At 39.3% G+C, this 23552-nt stretch overlaps 1 protein-coding gene across 4 annotated transcripts; it reads left to right on the forward strand.

The window, feature by feature from the left end:
- The first annotated feature begins 303 nt into the window (after window positions 1–303).
- CHFR (checkpoint with forkhead and ring finger domains) lies at window positions 304–21945 on the forward strand. 4 transcript variants are annotated; one of them, XM_039560858.1, is made up of 18 exons: window positions 304–394; window positions 781–928; window positions 2799–2898; window positions 7684–7793; window positions 9343–9402; window positions 9556–9768; window positions 10465–10680; window positions 10970–11126; window positions 11353–11507; window positions 12006–12168; window positions 12983–13125; window positions 13616–13735; window positions 14042–14125; window positions 14835–14905; window positions 15520–15607; window positions 15775–15882; window positions 16941–17013; window positions 18825–21945. In XM_039560858.1, exons 2-18 carry the CDS (start codon window positions 793–795, stop codon window positions 18853–18855), a joined length of 2028 nt encoding a protein of 675 aa, XP_039416792.1. In that variant the 5' UTR covers window positions 304–394; window positions 781–792; the 3' UTR covers window positions 18856–21945. The 4 variants fall into 4 exon arrangements, with proteins under 4 accessions (XP_039416792.1, XP_039416790.1, XP_039416793.1 ...); XM_039560856.1 differs by having other exon boundaries at window positions 19160–21945; XM_039560859.1 differs by having other exon boundaries at window positions 10513–10680; window positions 19160–21945.
- Window positions 21946–23552: the final 1607 nt, after the last annotated feature.

A 23552-nucleotide genomic window follows, 5' to 3' on the forward strand; every position in this document is an offset into this window, starting at 1 on the left:
CAGCGGATGCGACCGCTGAAACGACCTCAGCCGGCTGCGGGCGTACACGGCTCGCGGTGAGATCGCCCTGCCCGCCACAAAGATGGCGGCGCGTGCCCTGTCCCGGCGGCGGGCCCGCCCACAGCCAACATGGCCGCCCACAGCCAACATGGCCGCCCGGACGTCGCCGCCGCCTCAGCCCCTCCGCTGCCCCGCTTTTCCCTACGGGCGGCGCGCGGCGCAGCCTCACCGGAAGCTGCGGCGCTCCGGCCGGCGCGGCGCGGCTCGGTGGTGAGCGGCGGAAGGCCCGCCCCCCCGCGGCGCGCCGGCCAATGGGCGTGCGGGCCCCGCCCCGCTGGCATCAGCTGATGGGGCAATGTCTGTTGACAGGAGCCGCCCGGGCCGCCGCGCTGGGGTGAGGGGGGCCGGGACGGGCCGCGCAGCGGGGGCGCCGCGCCCTTGGGCCTCGCCGGCCGCCCCCGCTCCGCTCCTGGGCAGGCAGCGGACGGACGGAGGCCGCCCCGGCTCGCTCCGCCAGCTCGGTCCCCCTCGGGCGGGGAGCGGCCCTGCGGGGTGGGGGCGCAGGGAAGGGAGTGGGCTGGCGGCTGGGGGCCCAGGGGGAGGGAGGGTTTTGCAGCGCCGCACAAAAGGGAGCGGCGGGGCCGGGGCAGCCCCCGGGGGCGCGAGGGGGCTGCGGGGCAGCGGCGCGCAGGGCCCGGCCCCCGGGGGTGCCGGGGAACGCTGTGCCCCCGGGTGCCATGTGATGATGGGGTTTGGGTTCGCTTTGTTTGTTTTTGTCAGATGTGAATCCAAATGGAGCAGTCGGAAGGAGGCGAGCAGAGCCAGCAGCAGCCGCAGCCCTGGGGGAAGCTGATCCGGCTGGGTGCTGATGAGGCAGAGCCGCACGTCCTGCTGCTGAAAAGAGAATGGACCATTGGGCGGAAGAAAGGTGGGACAGGGACGCGCTGCGCTGGCCTGGGGCGGTGTTTGGGGGACAGCAGCCATCCCCCCTCCTGCCCTCTACAGCATTGGAAGGTGGACTGAAACTAGTTGGGTTTGGTGCTTTCAGCTGTTGGAGGTGCTTGCCAGGCCATCCCGTATTCCTAATTTACCTCTTAGCTCTGTGAATAAGTGGTTTTATATTGACTTTTTTGTTTTCCGTAACTTGTGACGCGGGCACATTTCAAAGTCAGTATGCCTTTTAGGTAGTCTGTGGCCGTTTGTATAGATAAGGAAAGCCGATTGTTGATTCAGAAGTTTCTGTGCTTTGGTCCTGTTTACGTTCTCATTTTGTTTCTGTGGCTAAAATAAGTTGGAACTGCAATGCAAAATGCTTCGGCTTCACAGAAAAGAAAACACCCACATAAAAGCCCTTAATTCTTCTGACCATGTAAAGACTGCCAACAAGTACTGAAAGTTTCTCTGAGAGTCGATTTGAAAGCTTTATTCCCAGAGGCTAGGGCTTGTACTACTTGCCTTTATTTTAAAGGATTTCATGCTTAGTGTGTTTGAAACAAGAATCGAAGTGTTTTAACTTTCTTTTACTGTGCCTTGACACTACTAATTTTCTTTTTCCTGTTCATCAGTTCAAGCTATTTGGCTGATCAGTCACATCCTGTAAATAGTTGTAACCAAACACCAGATGCTATAGCTCTGTGAGAAGGGCAGTGTCTTGTAGGAAAAATGTTTTGCAAATTTACAGTAGGTGGTATCTATTGAGATTGCTAATCATTAAGCTGTGGGTAGATTCTTCAAGCTGATGTCTGTTTGAGGGTTGTCTGGCAGAAAAAAAAGATGAATTCTTTTGTGTTTAGTTGCTTTCATAGCTGTTTGCTAGTGGATTAATAAAATGGAGGGTTACTGGAATACCAAATTGTGACTTTATAAGCGATACTTATGAGTCTCCAGGAGCATTAGATTTGCTTGTTTGAGGTAGTGGCTACTGCTTTCCTTCTGGATCTGTTGTTGGGCAGGCTGAGATCAGTGCACCCACAGTGTGAACAGGTGGAAGGGAATCTTGGTTGTTAATTATAACTTTGGTGTAAGCAAGTATTTTGAGTCGTTTGTGAGAGATCAGTGGGGAGCCTTGAGTGTTGCTTTGAATATTCAATGTTAAAGTGAAGTAAAAAGAGTAGATTTTGTCAGAGCCCTTGAGACGTAGGTAAGAAGGTTTCTATCACATCCACATTGCCATGACACTTCTCCTGTGTATCCCTAAATCTTGGTCCTGGATTTGTAATTCTCTTCAGCTTTATTAACACAATAATGCTGTCAACAGAGATGAGGAAAACTTTCCTATTTAAAAACAAACAAAAGACTGTAAGATAGAGCAGTGATACTTTTTCTTATAAATCAGTTATTGGTTCCTACTACTTTTCCCCAATACACCAGAATAAAACAGAAGTTAAATCCAATGAAACAACATCACAGTGATGTGAAAGAAGAGCTGGGTGCTGTGAGATGTGTGCCTTTAGGAGTTAAACTGAGCACTTCAGATACATGTGGATTTATTTCTGTACCACTCTAGAACAGAGTAGTTGTGATTTGATTTCCATCTTTGAGGGCTAGGATTGGGGGGAAAAAGGGAACTGAAACCCTTTCAAATGGCTGAAGTTTCATATCAGCACATGGGGTATCTCACCACTTGTATTTGTGTATCTCACACTAGACTGTGTTGCTGCCTGTGTGACAGTAGAAGTTTTGAACTATTGCAGATGTACATGAGTCAGTTTGTGTTGCATTTATAGCCATGTAGAATGCTGATCTGACTGTGTAATGTGTATTTTTAAGCACACTGGGAAATCTGCTTTCTTTTTAAGGCTGTGACTTATCTTTCCCTGGCAACAAGTTGGTGTCTGGAGATCACTGTAAAATCACAGTGGATGAAGAATCTGGTCAAGTGTCATTGGAAGATACAAGGTTGGTTTCTCAGAATATTCTTGGAGGGACTTTTGTCAAAAGTTCAGCAGGTATTTGATACTAGCCCTGAGCTGCCACAATAACATATTTAATTGCCTTCTGGACTGTTGGAACAGGGATTTAACATGATATCCTTCAAAACCTCAAATGTGAAACTTTCCTCTTTATCTATGTACATCATGGGCACATTCCTCTGGCCTGCCAAAGTGCCTCTGATGGCAGCTCCACCCCTGCTTTGTTGTCGTCTGCAAACCTGATAAGGGTGTATTCTTTCTCCTCTTCAAGGTTGTAACTAGAGATAGGTCCAGGATAGATTCCTGGAGGGTTTTTACTCCCAGAAGCTGTGGGATGGAATGCTAAATTTTGGGGAAAATACCAGGCTTAGTTGGGATATCTAGGCAAGGTTTACAGTTGTCATTCTCCAATATAATCCTGAATTTCAGGATGTTCCCAACAACAAACCAAGCCATGTTTGCCTATCATGGCAGCCTGAGTGTAGCTGTAAATCTAAGCTTGAGAAGCTGTCCGTGGCAGAATTGGTTTAGACCAATGTTATGACAGAACAAGCTGAATAAATTGTGCATGATGCAGAAACATTCCTGCCTCTTTTATTTTTTTTCCCCTTACCCACCCCCTGAGGCAGAAGGTGCAGCCAGCAGAAAACTAGCAAAGCCAAATTAAAGTTTATTTTGTGTATGGTATATTTATGAAAAGGTGAGGCATGTTACAAGGTAGTCTAGCAGAAAGGCTGCATCCATGGAGTGTTACCAGGAAGCTGCTTGTGCCTGTTACACTTCTGTGTATCAACAAAGAGCAAAGCCCTGGAGTGCTCTCCCTCCTGTGAGTTGAAGTGTGGCTGCCAATCTCTGAATAAAGAAACCAAACAGGTTTGATATGACTGCTTGTGGAAGACTCTTCTGGTTCTTCTGGGTCTTCCAATGTTTGTGCCAAATAGCAGATGAGTCCCAAAAAATAAGGCTGAAAGGAGATGATTCTTGAATGTTTGAGTTGGCAGTACAGATGCCCAGAGTCTCAGAAAAATACTGCAATGTCAGCTTTTTCTTCTCTGAAGTGGAAAATAGTTTGGAAACGTTGCTGTGGTCAAGCTCAGATTTTTCTGGTGAAGAGGAATGCATTGAAGGAGGCACTGAGTGTGGGACAGTCAAACTGAGTGGACTTTGTTTCTCTTTTGTAGCTGATCCAAAGAATATCATCACATATATGTAGGCAGCCAACACTGGGTTTTATCTTCTGATAGCATAATGAGTTCTTGAATCTTCTTTGGAAAGAATTACCCAAACCTTGCAGGTGGAAGAAAATGCATAGAGCATTCAAAATTACTGAGTAAATAAAAGTTTGGAAGTAACAAAAGCAAAGAGTTAGCAAATAGTACAATAAAATACTCAGACTCACCCTTTTTTGGGATATGTTTCTGCTTTATTTTCCAAAGCATGCACTAGTTGCTTTATACTGCTTGAAAGAAAACAAACTGTACAAGCTGACCTAACACAGTGGAGGCAGCAGTTGGATTTCTCCCAGTAAAAGCAATTGTAAAATTCTCCATTTTGAAAAAGAAATTTTAAAGACAACTAATGTAATTTGTTATTTTCTAGGATTTTTTTCCTTTTAAGATTCTAAGTAGTAAGTGATGTTTCAGATCAGGAAACGATTTACACAGGGCTGATACTCATATGACAGGCAAGCAGATATTCCCTTTCTTTGAGTAAATCGGAGGTTGATCTGCAGCTGGTGTTGGTGTCCCTTCTGCTACTAAATTCTCCTCACCCTCCAGTCAAAACTATGTCTATGAACATTGAAAGAGTGGAGAATTACAGTACAGAAAGGATTCTGTACCTTAATAGAATTCAAAACTCATTTCACTTTGCAGGGTGTTCAGGATTATGTGCACTTAAATAGCAGATAACTATTAACCCAGAAGCTTTAACATAAACTACATTCTTTTCCTGGATGGATGCAAATAATTATTAAAAAATTATTAGACTGACATTTTTCTTGGAAGGATATGAAAGTTTCTTAAAACACATAGATCATTCACCTACTTCAAAAGTAACCCTGTTCTGAGTGAAGCTGTTCACGTCAATTCTGCACAGCAGATGGGATTGGGAAGTAAACAGAATTTATGGTTCATTAGTGAAACTGTGGAGTCATCAACCACATTGGAATTGAATCAAGGCCTGATTTTTTTCTTTTACTGTTTAAAAGAGTGACATTGGAACCTTTTGTGACATAGTTTCACAATACAGACAAATTATATCTGATAGTGCTGTTTTTCTTCTCCCCTTGAAAAATGGTACAGCCAGTTGGCATCAATTCAATATCAAATCCTAATGAATGGCCTTCATGTTTGGGATTCTCATTGTACTTTCTGCTTACTTTATGGAGACTTTAATTTGAAACATCAGAGGAATGTACAAATGTCATAATTTATCATGTGTGTCTGGTTAAAAAATACCCACAATATTAATCTGGAATGTCACCATATCTGTTAAAAGCCTCATGCTAAAGCCTGAAATTGGAAATGAAAGACCAATACAATTATTTGGGATAGCTGAATAATCTTTTCCCTTTGGTTATTGGCTGAGAGATAACTACAACTGCTTTAGTTTACTAATGCATTGAAGAAAAGCTTATGATTTTCTGTGCTAAGTGATATCCATTTATTCCCACTTCATCTGGGTCCATGTGTGCCAAGTAATTCATTAGTCAGCTCTCATTGAAGTCTGTGTAGCTACAGAATTGAAAAGATTTGGCTGTCTGTAGTCAATTTGGTGAGCAGGGTCTTGCATAGTTCTTTCTGGAGCTTGCTTTGTGAGACCAAGCCTGAGTGGTTACTAGATGTGTGATGTTTGGGGTTTTTTTTCCTTTTGTTTTTTCCCCTCCAAAAATACCTTGAGTTATTGTCCCCCAGAATAATCTTGGAACTTGGCAGTCATGACAGAGCTGCTTCATAAATACTTTATTGTGACATTTTTTCTCCCTATGTTTAGTGAAGTGTCTGGGTTAGGAATTGCCTGTAGAAGCTAAAACTCAGTAAAAGACAAGTCTTGTTACTTGAATTTAGCTGATTTATTACAAAAGAAGGTCTAGAACACTTGGGGCAGATGGGAGATGCATGCTGTGTTGTGCCTTCTGGAAAACTGAGGAGGTCAAATTTGTTGTTTCCTAGTTTTGTTGAAGGCCCTCTGACAGGTTTCAGGGGTTGGTGTAAACTTTACTATTTATTTGGCAATTGAGGGAGATACAATTTTTGCTTCAACGTAATCTTTTTTAACAGTTATCGCTACCAACACTACGAAGTTAAAAATCAGTGTTGTTTCTAACAGACTGACTAAAATTCTGTTTTCCTCCTAACTGCTAAACTTTGGCATTCATTTAGTGGTTTCTCTGTTCTGCTGGTTCTTTAGTGCTTATGTCTTTCAGCCTAGTCAACATCAGTATGCCTGAGGGAAAAAAGACAAGCTATAAGTAGTCTTCTTGCTTGTAGAAGCTTGAAGTTTCGTCAATGTGACCCAAAGATTTTGTTCATTTCTTGATGTTTAAAGTAGCATTACTATTTTTTTGGTATCCCATTATTTATGTTGGATTGGCTGATTCAACCACGTAGATGGTGGAAGCAGCTGCAGCAGCAAGACCAAGAACTAATAGCTTGATCAAGACTTGCTGTAGTGCTTCCAAAGGGCTTGTTTTTCCTTTTGAACTTTTAATTCATACTTTTGTGTTAGAAAAGAGGAGGGGGAAGGTGCTGATTTCCAAATAACTCCCCTGCAGTGAGGGACAGTCCGTGGTGCCCTGGGCACGGGCAGTGCCTCCAGGAGGTGGCAGCACAGCTTTGCTGGTCTTCCTTGCGGCTGCTCTGCAGAGAGGGAAAAGCAGGCATTTTCTGTTCGTTCATATTTGGTACCAGTTGCTGAGATTTTGAGTGGCAGAAGTCTGAAATTCTGCAGAAAGGGCTGCAGCCCTGAAGGAGGCTTACTGCAAGTGAGCTGGAATTATTCAGTACTTGAATAACTTGACTTGGTTATAAAACATTAATGGCTTGTGTATACAACATCACCCATAGTTAAGGGGATAAAGAAATTAATCAGCAATGCTCTGCATTTTCCTTTTCCCTAGTTTAATTTCTTCTGCAGGTCTTGAATTTTTTATCAATATCAAAACAATTCATTCCAACTCATCTTTCATTATGTATAACTTTTTTCCACCTCGTTAACTTCTCACTTTCAAGTCACAAACAGTCCAAGTAACCTCACAATTTTAGGTTTTTTCCTTTTTGAAGGAGGAGGGGGGAAAAAAAATTAATGCTGCATGGCATCCCTGACTGTACAGGAGAAGTTCCTTTGTCAGAGAATGTCTTATGAGATTCCCAGTGTTAATTGGAAGACACAGCCTGGAACTTTTTGAATAGAACTCGTGTTGTCCTTTTGGGCTTTATACTTAAAGGGTGGAGACTATTGTACAGAAACAATCATCTAATTATTTGGAGACGTTGGCCAAATATCAGGGATCTTTTGTCTGTCAACTGCCATCTCTTTACCAGTAACTGCAAATGAGCTTTGAAGTTCCAGTGGCTCTGCACTTCTGTCTTTGGGAGAAATTTTTTGTTTCTAGACTTCCTTTTTTTTTTTTTAATTTTTTTAGTCCACTTACATTTTTGGGGGGCAGCCAATAGTTTTTCTTCTTTAAATGTATCATGTGTTTTCCCTTCCTTCTCCCATGTAATTATGAAAACATTTATGCAAAGTTATCTTTTCTTTCTCTTTGCAGTACTAATGGAACAGTAATTAATAAACTGAAAGTGGTTAAGAAGCAGACATACCCATTACAGACTGGGGATGTGATCTATGTTGTTTACAGAAAAAATGAGCCAGAGAACAGTAAGTGAATAATATTTTTTAAATGGCATTCTTAGTCATTTTCTTTTGAGTCATGAGGGAAAAGAAATACAAGTATAATAAAATTGAGTAGTTCTTTTTTAAAGAGAAATATGTTTAAAACAAGTCTCTAGAGAAGAGGTCATGGATGTGCCAGTTTTTACAGAGACAAATCTGAGCAACTGTCTGAAATTGAAATGTGCCTGGAAGTAATTTTGGTAGAACTAATGCATGGAAGGGTAAGTAATGAGGTTCTAATCACATGTCCAGTGCTTCTTTTAGAAATCAAATTGCTGGGGTAGTTAGTGATACTTTATATATCCCAGTGAAGCAGTTTTTGGCACCAGTAGGAAAGGCTGCAAAAGCTTTTTGTTTTGTGGGGGGGGGGGTTTTGTGTGTGTATGCTGGGGTTTTTTGTTTTAAAGAGGGAAGAGGTGAAATGAGGGGGAGATGGGGAAAGCCCTACAGTGAAAGTAGAATTAGTAAACCTGGAACAATGCTGTATTTACAATATGAACTGTTAATTTAAAAAATTCTGGATACAAACTCACTGTTGAAATACTTCCTTTATGAAATTGCCATTAATTTATCTACAGACAGATTTATGCTGTCTGATGTAAATGTTACATGAAGCAATGATAAGCTATATTTTTCTGCTTGTATAGTTTATCTCACAAATCCTTTCTAAGTTGGCACTATTGCACTAGATTCTACTTAATGAATCAGTTGGGTGAATTTTCCAGGTAATGAACTGAATCACTGATTTCTGTTTGGGTTAATAAGCAGTTAAATTACCAAGCCTCAATTTTTGCTTTTTCAGCTTTTCCATCTTCAAACACAGAGAAGAATTTATATTTGGCATGCCTGTTTGTCCATTCTAAGTCCTACTGAAGGAGACTATTTTAAATTCTGATCAGAAAAATGATTGCTACAAACTAAGACAGTCTTATTTGCTTGTAGGTGGTTGGAGGTGACAAAAAGGTAGCAAGCTAGAGGAATTTTTGGAACAATATTAAGTTGAAGTAAGATGGAAAAGAAAAGGATATTATCAGTTGGTTTTATTAATAGAGTCTAAATTAGTTTCTGGCTGAAATTTATGGCATGTCCTAATTGGTATTTTTGAGAGTTCATGTATCTCCCAAAGAAATGAAATAATATTGATTGAAGAGGTTGAGAAGTGAGCTCAGAAATAATAAGCTTCTTTGAAGAACTTTGATTCAAATATCAGTAAAAATACAGTCTGTTCTGACAGAACAGATTTTAGGTTTAAGAAATGATTAAGCCTCTGGTTCCATGGCTGGCACAAGTTAAACGTCACACAAAAGCTGCTCTGCCTGGTTTCCTGAGAAGAAAAGATCTTGCTGTGCTGCTCCTAATTGCCTCCTAAGTAGGAGTATTAACGTGGTACTGTTGAGGTGACCCCTCATTTGCCTCTTCCATTGTCAGACACTTTGGGGATGCAGCCACTTGTGAATTGAAGATATTTATGTGGGATTAAGTTTAGTGAATTTTTGTTTAAAGAGTATGATGAATATTTTTAAATCTCTTTCAGATGTTGCTTATCTTTATGAATCCTTAAACACAAAACATGATGCAACTCAAGAACCAGTAGGTAAGGAAGTAATTCAAGATCCATGAAGAGGAGCTAAGCTCCAATGACTAATGTAACCCTCTTGAGAGAGTTTGATTCCTTGGAATTTTGAAGCCATGATATGGTGACTGTCACACAGATATTTTTCTTTCCTTTCCCCCCTTCCAACTGTAGAAGTTAATGTAGAAAACCAATGCCATGTGACCAAAGATACCTCAAGTACAGGAAGAAGTAATGATGAGACCCAAATTACCTCATCACTGTCAGCTACTCAGTCTTGCTATGAGGAACCACAGCCATCTACTTCTACATCTAACCTCTTTAATGCTTCTTCTACCTCTCCGGTTGAGTCTGCATCTGTTCAGCAGGATAATCCATCTACATCTGGTGAGACTTGTGTCAAGTATTTAAAGTTTGATCACACAATCATAGAATATGCTGAATTGGAAAGGACCCCTCAGGATCACTGAGTCCAACTCACCAACTGTTGCTCCAGTTTTGAATTTAAACAGATTGATCTCTTACCTCTGTCTCGGTCTTTAGAATTTGCTTTGTAAAGTTCTAGTGAAATTACTAGGTGGATATGTGTATTTTAACTTTCTCTCTATGAGCAGGCAGGGTAAATCCTGATGGATGAGTGAAAGAATTGTGAGAATTCCTTTATGCATTTGTCAGCAGGTCATTGGGACTTCATTGGCTCCTATGGAAACAAAGCTTTCCCTTTGCTGTGATCCCAACCTCTTATGTATGATCACTATTGCATAACTCCGGCCTGGCGTCTTTGACAGGAAGACCTGGTTTGGATAATAGTCTTACGAATAAATACTCTGCAATTGAAAGAGGAATGGGGGTTTTAAGTAGGGTTACACAACTAATAGGTTGTTTACCCCCAGGTCTTCCAATTAGTCAGATTGGTTCAGAGTGTGTTTAGGAAGTTATGCAGACATTGCTTTACTGCTTCACTTTTTCCTATTCAGATGTTTGGATTGATGCATGTGCCTCATCAGGGTTTGAGTACCTTTTGTTTTCACATGTCCCATAGCTCTGTACAGCCATGTTCATGTTTCTGTTTTTGTTTTATAGGATCACAGTCCTCAGTTGTCACTCCTATGCCTGCTTTCCCCATCTTAGAATCCATGTGTGTAAGAGCACTGCACGACAAGCATGAAAAGCTGGAGATGAATGCTGAAGCTTCTGCAATTGCTCCCGAAATCAGTGACGAAGAAAATGCAGAATCAGATTCTCAAAGAACGGGGGAGGAAGAAGGTTTGGAACCTGCTAAGAAGAAACTAAGAAGAGGCTAGTATACTACAGTATTCTGCAACTTAACCCTCACCCTCTCCCCTCCAAATTGAATTACAACTGCTGTCATCAATCCTTCAGCTTGTTTCATGTGTCTCCCTTGATTTCTGGTCCCATGAAAATAATGTGTTCAGTAGCAGAAGCTGTAGTGTGTAAAGCAAGAACCTCTTTTGGGACTGTTGCCAGTGAACAGTGAATCAGTGCATATCTTTCAGGGATTTTTTTAATACTTAAATAAAAATAAGTTAAAAAAAGCTTTGAAAACTCTCTCTTTCTGTCTTTGTAGATGAAGACACTTGTCCAAATCTTTCACCAGCAGCTCCTAGTGAATGTATAATTAAAATTGGCTCTGAAGATGCAAAAACAACAAATGTAAAACCAGATAAGATGGAAGAGACGTTAACTTGCATTATTTGCCAAGAACTGCTGCATGACTGTGTAAGGTATGTAAGAGTGACAAAAGCTTTAATCATGTGGTAATAATGCAAGATGTTCAGTGACAACTGTTTGAGGAGGTCAGGATAATCAGTGTTTTCACAAGCTCTCTTGATTTTCCTTTCCCTACCTCATCTATATAGTCAAATCAATGCTAAATAGTTTTTTGAGTGTTATGGTTGTATCTGAAAAAATGGAAGATTTGTATTTTGACTCCATTTGCTTGTTTTCCAGCTTGCAGCCTTGTATGCATACTTTTTGTGCTGCCTGCTACTCAGGATGGATGGAAAGATCTTCGCTATGTCCAACTTGTCGTTGTCCAGTAGAACGTATTTGTAAAAATCACATATTGAACAACCTGGTAGAAGCTTATCTGATTCAGCATCCAGGCAAGTTGAACAGTGTCTGTGGCAGCATCTGATGGCTGTCACATATGATCTGCGTAACTGATGTCCTCACACACTGTTGTCTATAAAATACCTGTGTGTTTTATTTTCCTGCTGTTTTCTCTAACGTGGTTTGTCAGAAAATGAGTGCATTTAACATGACATAATGACCTGTGGAAGATGATTTAATACTGTGAGTATGCTAAGAATTCTTCATTTTGTTACTTAATCATGAGAAGGATACTTCTGAAAAGTATACTTGAATGTAGATTTAACTAACTTTGACCATGGCCTCTTGAAAACCAAACTTAAGTTGCCTGATACTAGGCTTCCTTATCAGAGAGGGGAATTTAACTAAGATGGTCTAGAACTCTCTTACCCAAAACCAAGTCTTATGGAAATAAAAACACAATAATGGTAACTGTGTTAATAAAGTAGAGTGCAGATCAGGGATGTGAGCTGTTTCTTTATCTTGAAATTTGAATTTGGTTCTCACGCCAGATAAATGTCGCAATGAAGATGATGTTCGGAGCATGGATGCCAGAAACAAAATTACTCAAGACATGTTACAGCCTAAGGTGCGGAGATCTTTTTCAGATGAGGAGGGAAGTTCTGAAGACTTACTGGAATTGTCAGATGTAGATAGCGAATCTTCAGATATCAGGTATGTCTGTTTCTAAGTTGTGTGCTGAATTAGATGTACCTATGTTTGAATGCACAGACACACAAACTGAGATAGTTGCACAAATGCTGTTATTGCTGATAGTGTTTCCATGATCACTGCCAGAATGAATCTGTTTTCAGGTAAGTTCATTCTTGACAGTAATTAACTTGGCAGTTTTGCTGGCCATCCTTTTGAACCTTGAGCAGACAGCAAAAATTAGAACTTCCTAGAAGTCCAGTAAGATTCAGTTTGTGACCAACAGTTCTATGGTGAATTGTGCAACAAAAAAGGACCGGTTTCTGCCCAAGATCTTGTTAGGAAGTAAAGCAGTCCATGATCCTATGAGTGCATTTGCGATGATTGTGATGATGCTTTCTTATGTGTCTGGAATGCTGCTTTCACTGGGTGTATGGTACCAAAACAGCTGATGCTTGACTTAGGAATTCCCAAGTACCAAAATACCTCCTCTTTATTTTCAACAGCAAACACATTTTGTTAAATGTCTATAGGGGAACAGAAGAATTCTTCATGTAGATAACTATTCCAGCTTTATTCCTCTCAGTCACGTTGCTTTTTTTTTAATTTCCTTTTGTTTAAAACTTTTTGAGGAATACTACAAAAACCAAAGTTTTTATCTGTCACAACTACTGCAGTCTTCAGAGCTGTAAGGTACTGAGTTACATAAACTTCCATCCGTTACTGAATGAGGAAATCCTAAATTTAAACTCTGAGAGTCTGACCAACCTTGTCTAGCATAGTGATGTATTTGCATTTGTTTGGTATAATTTCATATGACTTTATTTTATTCTTTCAGTCAACCATATATAGTATGCAGACAGTGCCCAGGGTACCGAAGACACTCTGTTCCAGCTGTGCCTGGCACAGGCCAGGAGACAGAGGCAGGAGGAATGCAGGCTCTGGGAGATGCTCCATCAACCTCTGCCAACTTCCCTGCAGGTCAGTGTCACATTGCCCCAGCAGTGCGGCACTAAAATACTGCAACTCAGACACTCGAGGCCCAGTCAGAATGGCCTGGGTCGGAAGGGAGCCTTAAAGATCATCTTCAACTTCCCTGAGCTAAGCAATGAGCGGTGTTAAGACAATGAACTAAGACCTAAGGAAGCTCCCTCTCACAGGACTGAGAGCAGCTCCACACCAGTGTCTTTGCAAATGCAACGTTTGGCTGTAGTTTTTCTGCGATTTTCCAGAATGGGTTGCTGATGGTTAATAGTTCTTAAACTGTTCTACATACTGAAATATTTTACACACCTGTGCAGTTTAGAAGTCTGAATGCTGTTTTTCTGCTGTTTTATAGTGTCTTGGTAAAAAGGTTGCTTGCTTGTTACTTTGACATTTTTATGTATTCGCTAAGATTCCTCATCCAAATTGCAATTGTGTACATTGTTCAATCTATCTATTTTTTTTTTTTCCTTTTTAACTCATCCAGCTGTTCAGGAATATGTGTGTCCTGCTCAAGGAAGTCATGTAATATGCACCTGCTGCTTTCAGCCAATGCCTGACCGAAGAGCAGAGCGTGAACAGAATCCTCATGTTGCTCCTCAGCAATGTGTGTACATTTTTTATTTTATTTTCTGCAGAGCTAACTTTCTCCTTATTTATTATTAAACTTAAATTTACTTAAAAGACTGCTTTTTATATGATCTTCTTTATTCAGACTCTTGTAGTGACAGCACGAAAGAATCTTCCTTTACGGAATTTATTATTCCTTTAAAGAATGTATTTTAAATGAGAAAGTTGTACCTTTTTTAAACCAGGTTTATTAGGGATCTGTTGTTACTGATTTATGAAAATGGTAACTGTTGAGTTTTGTTGTGTTCAAGTCCTTACAGGGATTTTCTTTGTTGTTTTACAGGCACAGTTTGTCTGCAACCCTTCTGTCACTTGTACTGGGGCTGCACTCGCATGGCATGTTTTGGCTGCTTGGCACCGTTCTGTGGTATTGTGCAGTAATCTGTTACTTATGAGCCTCTTTTCAATAATGTCTGTCTGGAACTTTAAGTAATTTAAGAGACATAGATTAGTTTGTTGCACAGTCATGCAAAAAGAAACAAGGGCTGTGTCCTCACATCGCAAACACAAAAAATTGAAGTGGTATGTGTAGTAACTTTGGGAGGATTTAACTTTGTGTCTTCATACAATATTGGGCTTAGAAACTACACTTGCTGAGCACAATGCTTTCCAATATTAAAAAAAATGGTGTATTTCAGTCTAGTAAGAGAATCATACAAACCAGTGCAAGAGCACTGAACATCTGATGGTAACGGATTAGAAAAGAACCTTGCCCTCTTAAACATGCAGCCATCTGAAACTTAAGGGTTTTTGACATTTTTAAAAAATAAATTAGAACAGTTGGAATGGCTTGGCTCCAGTTTGGAGCTAATGGAATATGCTTTACTGGTAATTTCTGCAGCTTTGGTAGTGTTTGTGGACTGAAGCTGAAATAGTAAAATCTCAGTATCTTGTCTTTGCCACTGGAAGTTATAAATCACATGCATTAGCAAACACTGAATGCAGTCATGTACTGGGTGCTCACATGAGCCTGTGCATGTTATTTCAGGAAGCAGAGGAACCTTCAGGAAATGTGTGAGGGCCACGGGATTTGGGCGAGACATGGTAACTTTTACTCTTCTTCTTTTTCTGATTAGAAATAAATCTTGGTGAGAAGTGTTTAGATGGTGTCCTGAATAACAACCACTACGAATCTGATATCCTCAAGGTATGTTTAAAAACCATTGTGTGTGATAATAACAAATGTACAAAGTTTAAGATGTACTCACTGATGAAATGAAAGTGATGTGCTGCCTAATAGTTACAGTGGCAGCATTGTGTCACTTGCAGAACCTGATTCTAAAAGGCTGATTAAATGATCTCCAAACAATCATCCAAAATATTATTTAAGAGAAAAATGATTCAATAAAAATGTGCCAGGAAAGCAATGCTTGTTAAATATTTTGTCCCAGACAAGTTAAATTGCACACTAATTTTTATGGCAAATATTCTGTCCATACCATAACAGGGTTGCCTAAATTAGGTAGAGCAGATGAAGTCTTGATTTGAGGTAAATGAGAGTGTGACTGGAATGAATCTGTTTGCAAACTTTTGGCACAAGTGGAGATCTGAAAAAAACATACTTAGTGGAAGGTTTTATTGGTGGTCTGAATGTATCATGCTAATTAAGTTACAGGTATTTAATTTTTACTTGTAATCAGCATAAACCCATTCTGAAAACATAGTTACTGATAAATTTGGAAATATTTGAGAATAAGTGGCTTGCTTACTCTTTAAAGTTGGAAATTTTTCTAGATTAAACACTTAAATTGCTCTTTTCAGGATTACCTGGCATCCAGGGGTCTGACATGGAAAAATATGTTAAATGAAAGTCTCTTAGCTCTTCAAAGAGGAGTTTTTATGTTGTCAGGTATGTGTTGTGTTCAGTTTGCATGTGCGTGACTCCTTGTCTGGCTGTAACTCAGCAATGTTACCAAGTAGTTTGGAGTTCTGCGTACAGAACCAGTGCAGTCCTGACTCTTTAGTTTAATCTGATTTATTAAGCCTTACATTTTTACAAACTGGTTTTCTCCCCAGATTACAGAATTACTGGGAACACAGTGCTTTGCTACTGTTGTGGCCTTCGCAGCTTTCGAGAACTTGCCTACCAGTACAGGCAGAATATTCCTGTTGCTGAACTGCCAGGTGGGAATTGTTTTGCACAGTAAGGAAGGAGAAGTCACTTAAAGAGTTAACATCAGTTTTATCTTTGTATCTGTGGGTTTTTTGGCCCTTTCATATAGCCCAGTGCAAATCTCCTTGCAGGGCTAATATCTCAGATGCTCCTTGCTTTACTTGTCAGCTGCTGAGCTTTTGTATAGTTATTTTCAGACTCCCTAATGGAACCTTTTCTTTCAGTATCATTTCTCATCTGTAGAATAAGTATATCTGCAGAGTGAAAAGAGGAATTCAGTAAAATCAGAATATAGTCAACAGGAACCAGTTGCTGTAATTTAATTTTCCCATTTAAATGCATAAAATGATGCACCTTCTGAACAATTTAACATTTTACCAGCTCTCAACTAGGATCAAGAATGCTTTCATAAACGGATTCTAAATATTTGCATTTAAAATTTTAGTATAAAATAGCATGCAAGCAACTGTGCCTCCTTCAGACCTAAATTTCTTTGGAACAGAAGCTGTTCCAACAGTTTGCTTTTAAATATTACTTCTGTTAATTTAGTTCTTGCTGTTAGCAACAGCTTCCCAGTCTTAAGCTGTTGAGCACTCTGCTTGTGCTGCTGTGCATAATGAGCAAGAATAGTGTACCTGGTTTGTCCTTAGCATTGCTTTTCAGTTCAGCTGCTGGACAGCTGAGTTGTAGTATGTGAAAGTGGGGGGAAGCAACAAACTCTACTCAAATTAATAATTTTTCTTTTGTATGGAAATACAGCTAGACAAATGCTGAGTGTCTAGTCAAGTCCACCTCTATTAAACTAAATGGTAAAACTTCAGCTGACAGCACTGAGAACCAAATACTTTCATCATAAGTCTGCATTAACTTAATACTGAAAATTAATTTTTGTCCTTCACAGAGTGTTTGCTTTGTTTCCAGAAAGGTGAAACAATATAGTGATGCAGTTGTTTCTTGCCAATCATGTCTTGTTTCTGATGAGTAACCACCATTAGCAGTGGCTTAATAATCTGGGTCACCTTTAATGACTTTTGTAATAAATGCAGCATTTCATTTGTTCTTCTTGTAGTGACTGTCACGTCACGTCCTGATTGCTACTGGGGACGCAACTGTCGAACTCAGGTCAAAGCACATCATGCCATGTAAGTTGTACACTTTAGAGGGTGGTTTTGGTTTGTGTCCTTAAAGAAAACCAAATCAACAACAATCTAAAAAGCAAAGTTTGAAGTGCCAGAACTTGCAGCATAAAGCAGAATTGGGTGAGCTTTGAGGATTTTTTTTTTTTGTCATTTTTGTTTTTGACACAACTTTGAAATGAGCCCTTTGTGCATGTCAGAAGGGCACTGCCAGCACTTGTAAGTTGATGTAGCCCATGGCTGACACTTCTTGAGTCTGTTCTTCCACTGGGGTGGAAGGAGACACTCTTTTAGTGCGTACAACTTACACTGAAGGGATCAATTGGTGGGAATAATTAGTAACAAGAGCAGCTTGGAGCATGTAACATAAGCCACAGCAGGCTCCTGAGGAGTTTCTAGGTCTTATATCTCTGACCCAGGAAATCTGGCATGCGTTGAAAATTAAATATCAAGCCTGAGAAGAGATTAACTCTCTACTTGTCAAGAGTTTTAATACATCCAGGGGCCTTGGATTCCTGGTATCTGGTCATTTATGAGAGATGTCCTTCCAAAATAAATCAAGCTTCTTGAATAAAAAAAATCAAGGCCTCTGATGACCAGTGCAGTTTCATTCTTACAAAAAGATGCACATGTGGTAAGACAAATATTAAAGACTCATAAAAGAAAACAAAAATTTTCTCCCTAAGTGCGAACTGGTTTCAGGGGGGGTTGAAAAATCCTTCTTGCCTTATGAATAATTCTCTAAATTCTCAGTTTAATTTTAGATAGAGGAGCTATTACCCCTTACTGAGAAATTGCCTTAATGAATAGTAGATTCTGCAGTATCTTTCTAATGTTGCAATGTACATACACGCTTAGCATAATTCCTTTAATATTTCAGGTAATGTGGGTTGAAAATAACCAGTCTGTGCAGCTCAGGCAAGCAGATCATAAGACAGATTTGTAAAATATTCATCTGCAGTCTCTTACAAATTCAACGGTTTTACCAAATAGCTTTCAAAAATAATTTTGGATTTAAGTTGCAGATGTAATTAGAAGTACCACTGCTATCTGTAACTTCACATTACAGGACTCTCTGTGTTCCCAGAGGAGATTTTGTTTTGAAATGTTAGCGTTAATTCAATGTCAAAGTACTCACCAGTCATCTTTGTTCCTGTTGTGGATAATTTTGTCTGGAATAAAAATGACTCAGGGGTTTTTTCCTTTTTTTTTCTTTCTCCTTTCTTTTTTTTTTTCTTTTATTTTTTCCCCAAGCATTAGCGCTTCCTAGAACTTTACTGGCTGCTACTCTTAGTTCCTAAAATCCATAAAAGCAAACAATCCTGTTATACCACTTCTTTATATCCAGTTAATTTAAAAATTTTGTTAATTGAGCTAAATTGTTCTGCTAAGTAGTTCGGTTATGTGAGCAAGGTTTTTCTTATCTTTGATCTAATTCAGCTGAGGGGACATTCAGGGTCTCCTTTGCACCATTTCCTCCACATGTAGTGACACACTCAACACCCCAACTTCTGTTTCAGTTGTGTGTCAGGGGCCACATGGCCCAAGTAAGAGAAGCACAAGGAGTGAACAGTGAAACATTTTTGAGAAGTGGGAAGAAGCGCTTGGTATAAAATTATGTTACCTGTTTAATCCATGATGACAGGTTTGCCATTCCCATAAAACTTACATAATACAGGCTGAGAAAAACTTCTTTCCAGAAGATTCTAAGCCACTGAGAGAATGTGTTTATGTTGAAATGTAGCATCAGCCTGGTTAATTCTAGTTCTTAATAACTTGTGTAATGCTGTCTACTAAAAGTTACTAATATCTTGCAGGGGAAAGTTAATTCACCGATTCCTGTTTTAATTGCCTTCTGGATTTGAAGTATGCAGAAGTACAGAGGAATGCTTTTTAATAACAGGTTTTCTGTGTGCATAATAAAACTAATGAGGGTTAGGCAGGAGAGATGTTGAAAATCCTGTTACATGTAAAATGGCAGTAAAGTATGAACTAAACAGGTTCTGAAAAACAGACATTTTAGTGTGTAAATGGCCTGCTTTAGACTATGTAACATTTAAAATACCCTGTGAAAAATGCTGACTTGCTTTTGTTGCCTGACTTCTGAGAACTTTGTTACATTTTAATACTCTTATGTTTTTCTTTATTTCAGGAAATTCAATCACATTTGTGAGCAAACACGATTCAAGAACTGAATACTTGTAGTCTGTAGAGAGGGGACAAAAACCTGTTACACTGCTTGTACAGTTTAAGGTTTATGGGGATCTGCTCAGTTCCCCCATAGCAGGGAATCAATACTTTTGCATCAGGTAACCTGATGTGAAATTTTTAATTTGTAGAATTTTCCAGCTGTACATGAATAAGGTAGATTTTTTTTTTTCCCAAGGTAGTCCAGCAAGCATTGCATTCCATGCTCATGACTGCAGTGTCCCTGTATCACTTCAGTGAAGAACACAAATCACACACACAAAAACCAGCCATATCTTGGGATGACCTAAGAATAAGGAGTGTATTTGCACTACTTGTGAAGAAACTAAGAAAAATTGTTAGACTTAAAATAGAAAAGTTTTGTGTGGGTATCTGATGGGTATTTCAAGTATCTGATGGGTATTTCAAGAGCCATTAATATTTAAGAAGGAGATTGTCAGTGTATATTTGTAACTGCATTTTGTGGTAGGCCGATATTTTGTTGCTACTCACTGCATTTGGGCTAGAAACCACATTAATATTCATTTTTTAAAAATCCATCAATAAACAGCTGTTTCAACTTAAAGCTTCTACCACATGTGCAGTGTTATAGTGGAGGTAGTACAGTTTCCTTTCTTAGTTTAGACATGTTGATGTTTTATTCATGTGAAATTACAAAAAGAATTGCACAAGAATTTGAAGATCACGCTTAAAGTTGGGGTAATACTTGAAGCAGAACAGACTTCTGCTACTATTACTTCTTTAGTGTTTTATATCAGAAGACCAAACAGTGCTTTTGACATAGAGCAGCCAGTAGGACACACTGGTGGTTAATTTTTTTGTATTTCTTCTTTGTTTTGATACCATGTGCTAAATATGTACCTCTGCAATGCAGCTGTTCTCTAGCATGCATACACTGGTGAAAATGTAGAAAAAGCTATAATTTAAAACAGAATATAGCAGCTTTACTGGAAGGAACAATCCTACAGAAAATAAGTGAGTTTGGACAAGTTATAGCAATATGGAGGCATTTCTGGATAGGGATAGAGATAGGGATCATGAAGGGGAGCACTGGTGTCACTGACAGACATAGTAAATGTAGATTTTATTTTCATGCCTTCTGCAGAGCTCATTCGGGAGATGTCCCAAGTGTCATTAAAAGTAAAGAAATCCCAACTTTCCCCCTTCCCCATAGATTGATATGATCTAATCTGTTTCATCATAATCTGGTTGCTAATGTTGACAAACCTCGACTGGGACCAATTTTGTTTTCATCATACCTAGAAGAGTGAAGCAGAATGAGAAGAAAGCATACCAAGTTACCTCTGTAGAGACCATGTTGTTTTTAAGTATGCCTTATTTTATGAGCAGGATTTATACTTGGGTGTTAAAAAGTGTACACACAGTATCTTGTGATGTAATGGAGCACAAATGATGCAGCACATCGTGTCTACTGGTTGCAGTGAATTAACCAACTATTTCCAGTAATGCACATCTTACTATGAATGCTAATTAGAATGATGTCTTTCTGTTTAGATTTTTATTTTTGAAAATAGCTGTCGCAAGGATAGGTCTGTTGACCATGCCCTTATGCTATTAAAAATACACTTTGGTGTGGACTTCTCTTCCTAATCTCTGGGCATTTTCTCCTGTGAGTAGGATTGAAATTGGATCTGGAATATTACTTGAAACTTCTTTTAACAACAACAGTGTGTTTCTGTCTTTTAGTATTATTAACAATGTTCTGTTGCTTCTGTATTTGTATTTTATGTTTAGATTTTTTAATGGTTATTGTATCTTCTCAGGACAACCATTCCCAGCTGGTTTTGATCTCATTTTCATCTCTGGCTGTGCATGTAGCAAATTGAGTGCAGTTGTGGAGATCAAGCCTTTGCACATTATATGCAGAAATGTGCTTTACATTCTCATTCACCACTCCCACACCCCAGATGGGCTTTCAGCACAGCCTGTCACTGTGCTGGTGTTCAAGCCTCTTATGCTGAAGTTGTTTTGTTGGTCAGGAGTAACTTGCACTTACTCAAGTTATGTTTGTGTAGGGATGTATTGTGTGACCATAAGAATAAAAAACTGGGGGGGAAAAACTCAAACAGCAGAATTCATGTGCTTAACATCTAAACTACCTGTGCAGTAGATGTTCTTCAAATTCTTTTTATAAACCCCTCTTCCTTTTCCCTGTCACAGATAATTAATCTGCCTTTCTATGCATATAGGGTTGCGGTAGTGCAATGGAATGAAGGGATTTTTTTGTCATTTATATTGTACCAGGAAGAGATCAGAAATTGACTTGTGGATGGGGAGGGTGAATAAATCCTGATCTTTATATGCTCTTAAGTAAGTAAGAGTATCTGTCATGGGTATTACATACTCTACATTAGACCTTTTTAAATGTATGGTTACCAGGTGATAGTTAATGTGATAAATGTATGAACTATGCTTGGTGTAATTGTTTAAATACTGTAAAGGTGCAGCATATTTTTAACCTGTCTAAAGCACATCCCCACCTCCTTTATAAGAGACATTTGGAAGCTGAGCATGAAATGTGGTAGAATAGATGTGAAAACCGAGGTGATTATGATAGGATTTGACATAGTGGTGAACAAGGTTTATGGTCTCTCTCTTCGACAAAAGTTCTTTTATAAAGAAGGTGGAGAGTAGTTCTTCCAGTTCTCTTTTGTGGTTTATTTTTTTCCTGAACTAAGAAGTTATTAATTAAAAAAAGAAAAAAATATACTGAAGTTGTCTGTCTGTGTTTCTTCTGTGCCATATACTCTAGCCATAGAAATGGATGTATGCAACACTTGCTAATGCTTGGTCAAGCTATTATTTGAATGTTGAGATTTTACTGGTAAATACCATCTCTGAACTTGTAATAATTGAAAATGACGTGAGTTTTTGTGTCATTCTCAAACTTCCTTAAAAGTGTCAGATGTTATTGCAAAGGATCATCAGTATCTCTACAGGATTTATAAATTAAACAAAAGACTATTAAACAGAAGTAAGAGGGCTTCAAGATGCTAACAAATTTTACAGTTTGCTACTTTTTAAAAAGTAGATACTATTTTAGTTTCTTGCAACTCCATAAACACTGAAGTGACAAGTATTGTACCACTTGATTTAACAGCAGCCTAGAAGGAATGTAATACTGTGTTCATCTTTATTATGATCTAATTTATATAAATTATAAGGTTTCAAATTAGTACTGTTAATACAACTTTTTCTAAACAGAGCTTTAGCCTTGCTGAGTAAATAGGAGGACTTGTCTGCACCCTGTTGTATCTGAGGTGGAAGACAGCGATGCCAGAGTTGTTAAGCTTCAAATTGCAGTTTAGGAGCCCAGGATTTTTGTGCTGCTGCCATTTCCATACTTGAAGCTGGATCCCCTTTAATGTTGTAGCTAATCTATGTTGCTGTTCTTAAACCAGCTGTCTGACTAAATTTAAGTGAAGCTCAAACTCAGGTTAAGTAATGTGAAAGTGAAAACTCTGTGTTGCTCTGTGCACCAGAAAGATGAGCTGATAGCCTTTAAAACTGGTAATTTTTAAGTGGTGGGTTTAAATGTTTTATACTCCATTAGGTCAACAAATGACTTGTAACTAATTTAGTTTGAGGAAGCTGCTGATACTGGGAGATCAGATCTGGCACAGCCAAAGCTCTTCCAAGCACTTTCTCCGTAAAGAATAAAGAAAGCTGTTGGTGTGACTCAGAGGGCACAAATGTATGGCCACTGGCAGCTGGGCCAGCTGGCAACAGGCTGATCTCAATCAGTCCCAGAGCCCTCAGAGTGGCTCAGGTGCTTGAACTCTACAGGATAATTTCTGCTTAAACTCTGAAACTGTTCTCATTGTACTTAACAGGAAAAACCTAGTCTTTTACACTCCAAGGTTAATCATTAGCTCTTTCATTCAGCAAACAAAATACATCCATTTGGTAGCAATTTCTAGTTTTCAGTACAACTGTGTAGGGCAGATGGCCTAGCCTGCAGCAAGAGCTTAGGGAAATAAGTTGATTCAAGTAAAAGGAGTTAGGAATTTGGGAAGCGAAGGCTTATTCCAAATTATGTTCTAAAAATCTGGTTTCCTATGGCCCCTTAGAAGTCTGCTGGAAAGGGGCCTTATTTTTTATAGTCTGCCCTCTTAAAAATAAGTCAACAGTCACTGAAAGTTAGGAAAAGAGCATCTTGGTTTGAAGAAGAACATATGAGGATTTTGCATTTTTCCCACCTATTTTATCTCACATTCTGCATGAAATACCACTTACACAATTCCAAGGAGTAAGTTCTGAAGAAAACCAATTATACTATTTCCCACAGCAATGCTTAATATGCAAAAATTGCTTCT

This window comes from Corvus cornix, chromosome 15 (assembly GCF_000738735.6).
Source record: "Corvus cornix cornix isolate S_Up_H32 chromosome 15, ASM73873v5, whole genome shotgun sequence".
Taxonomy (NCBI): Eukaryota; Metazoa; Chordata; class Aves; order Passeriformes; family Corvidae; genus Corvus; species Corvus cornix.

Coding starts and splice junctions, on each gene's coding strand:
- CHFR (XM_039560856.1), top strand. CDS start 793: ATGGAGCAGTCGGAAGGAGGCGAGCAGAGCCAGCAGCAGCCGCAGCCC. Junction 13,126..13,615: donor CTCTGCCAACTTCCCTGCAG/GTCAGTGTCACA, acceptor TAACTCATCCAG/CTGTTCAGGAATATGTGTGT. Junction 13,736..14,041: donor TCATGTTGCTCCTCAGCAAT/GTGTGTACATTT, acceptor GTTGTTTTACAG/GCACAGTTTGTCTGCAACCC.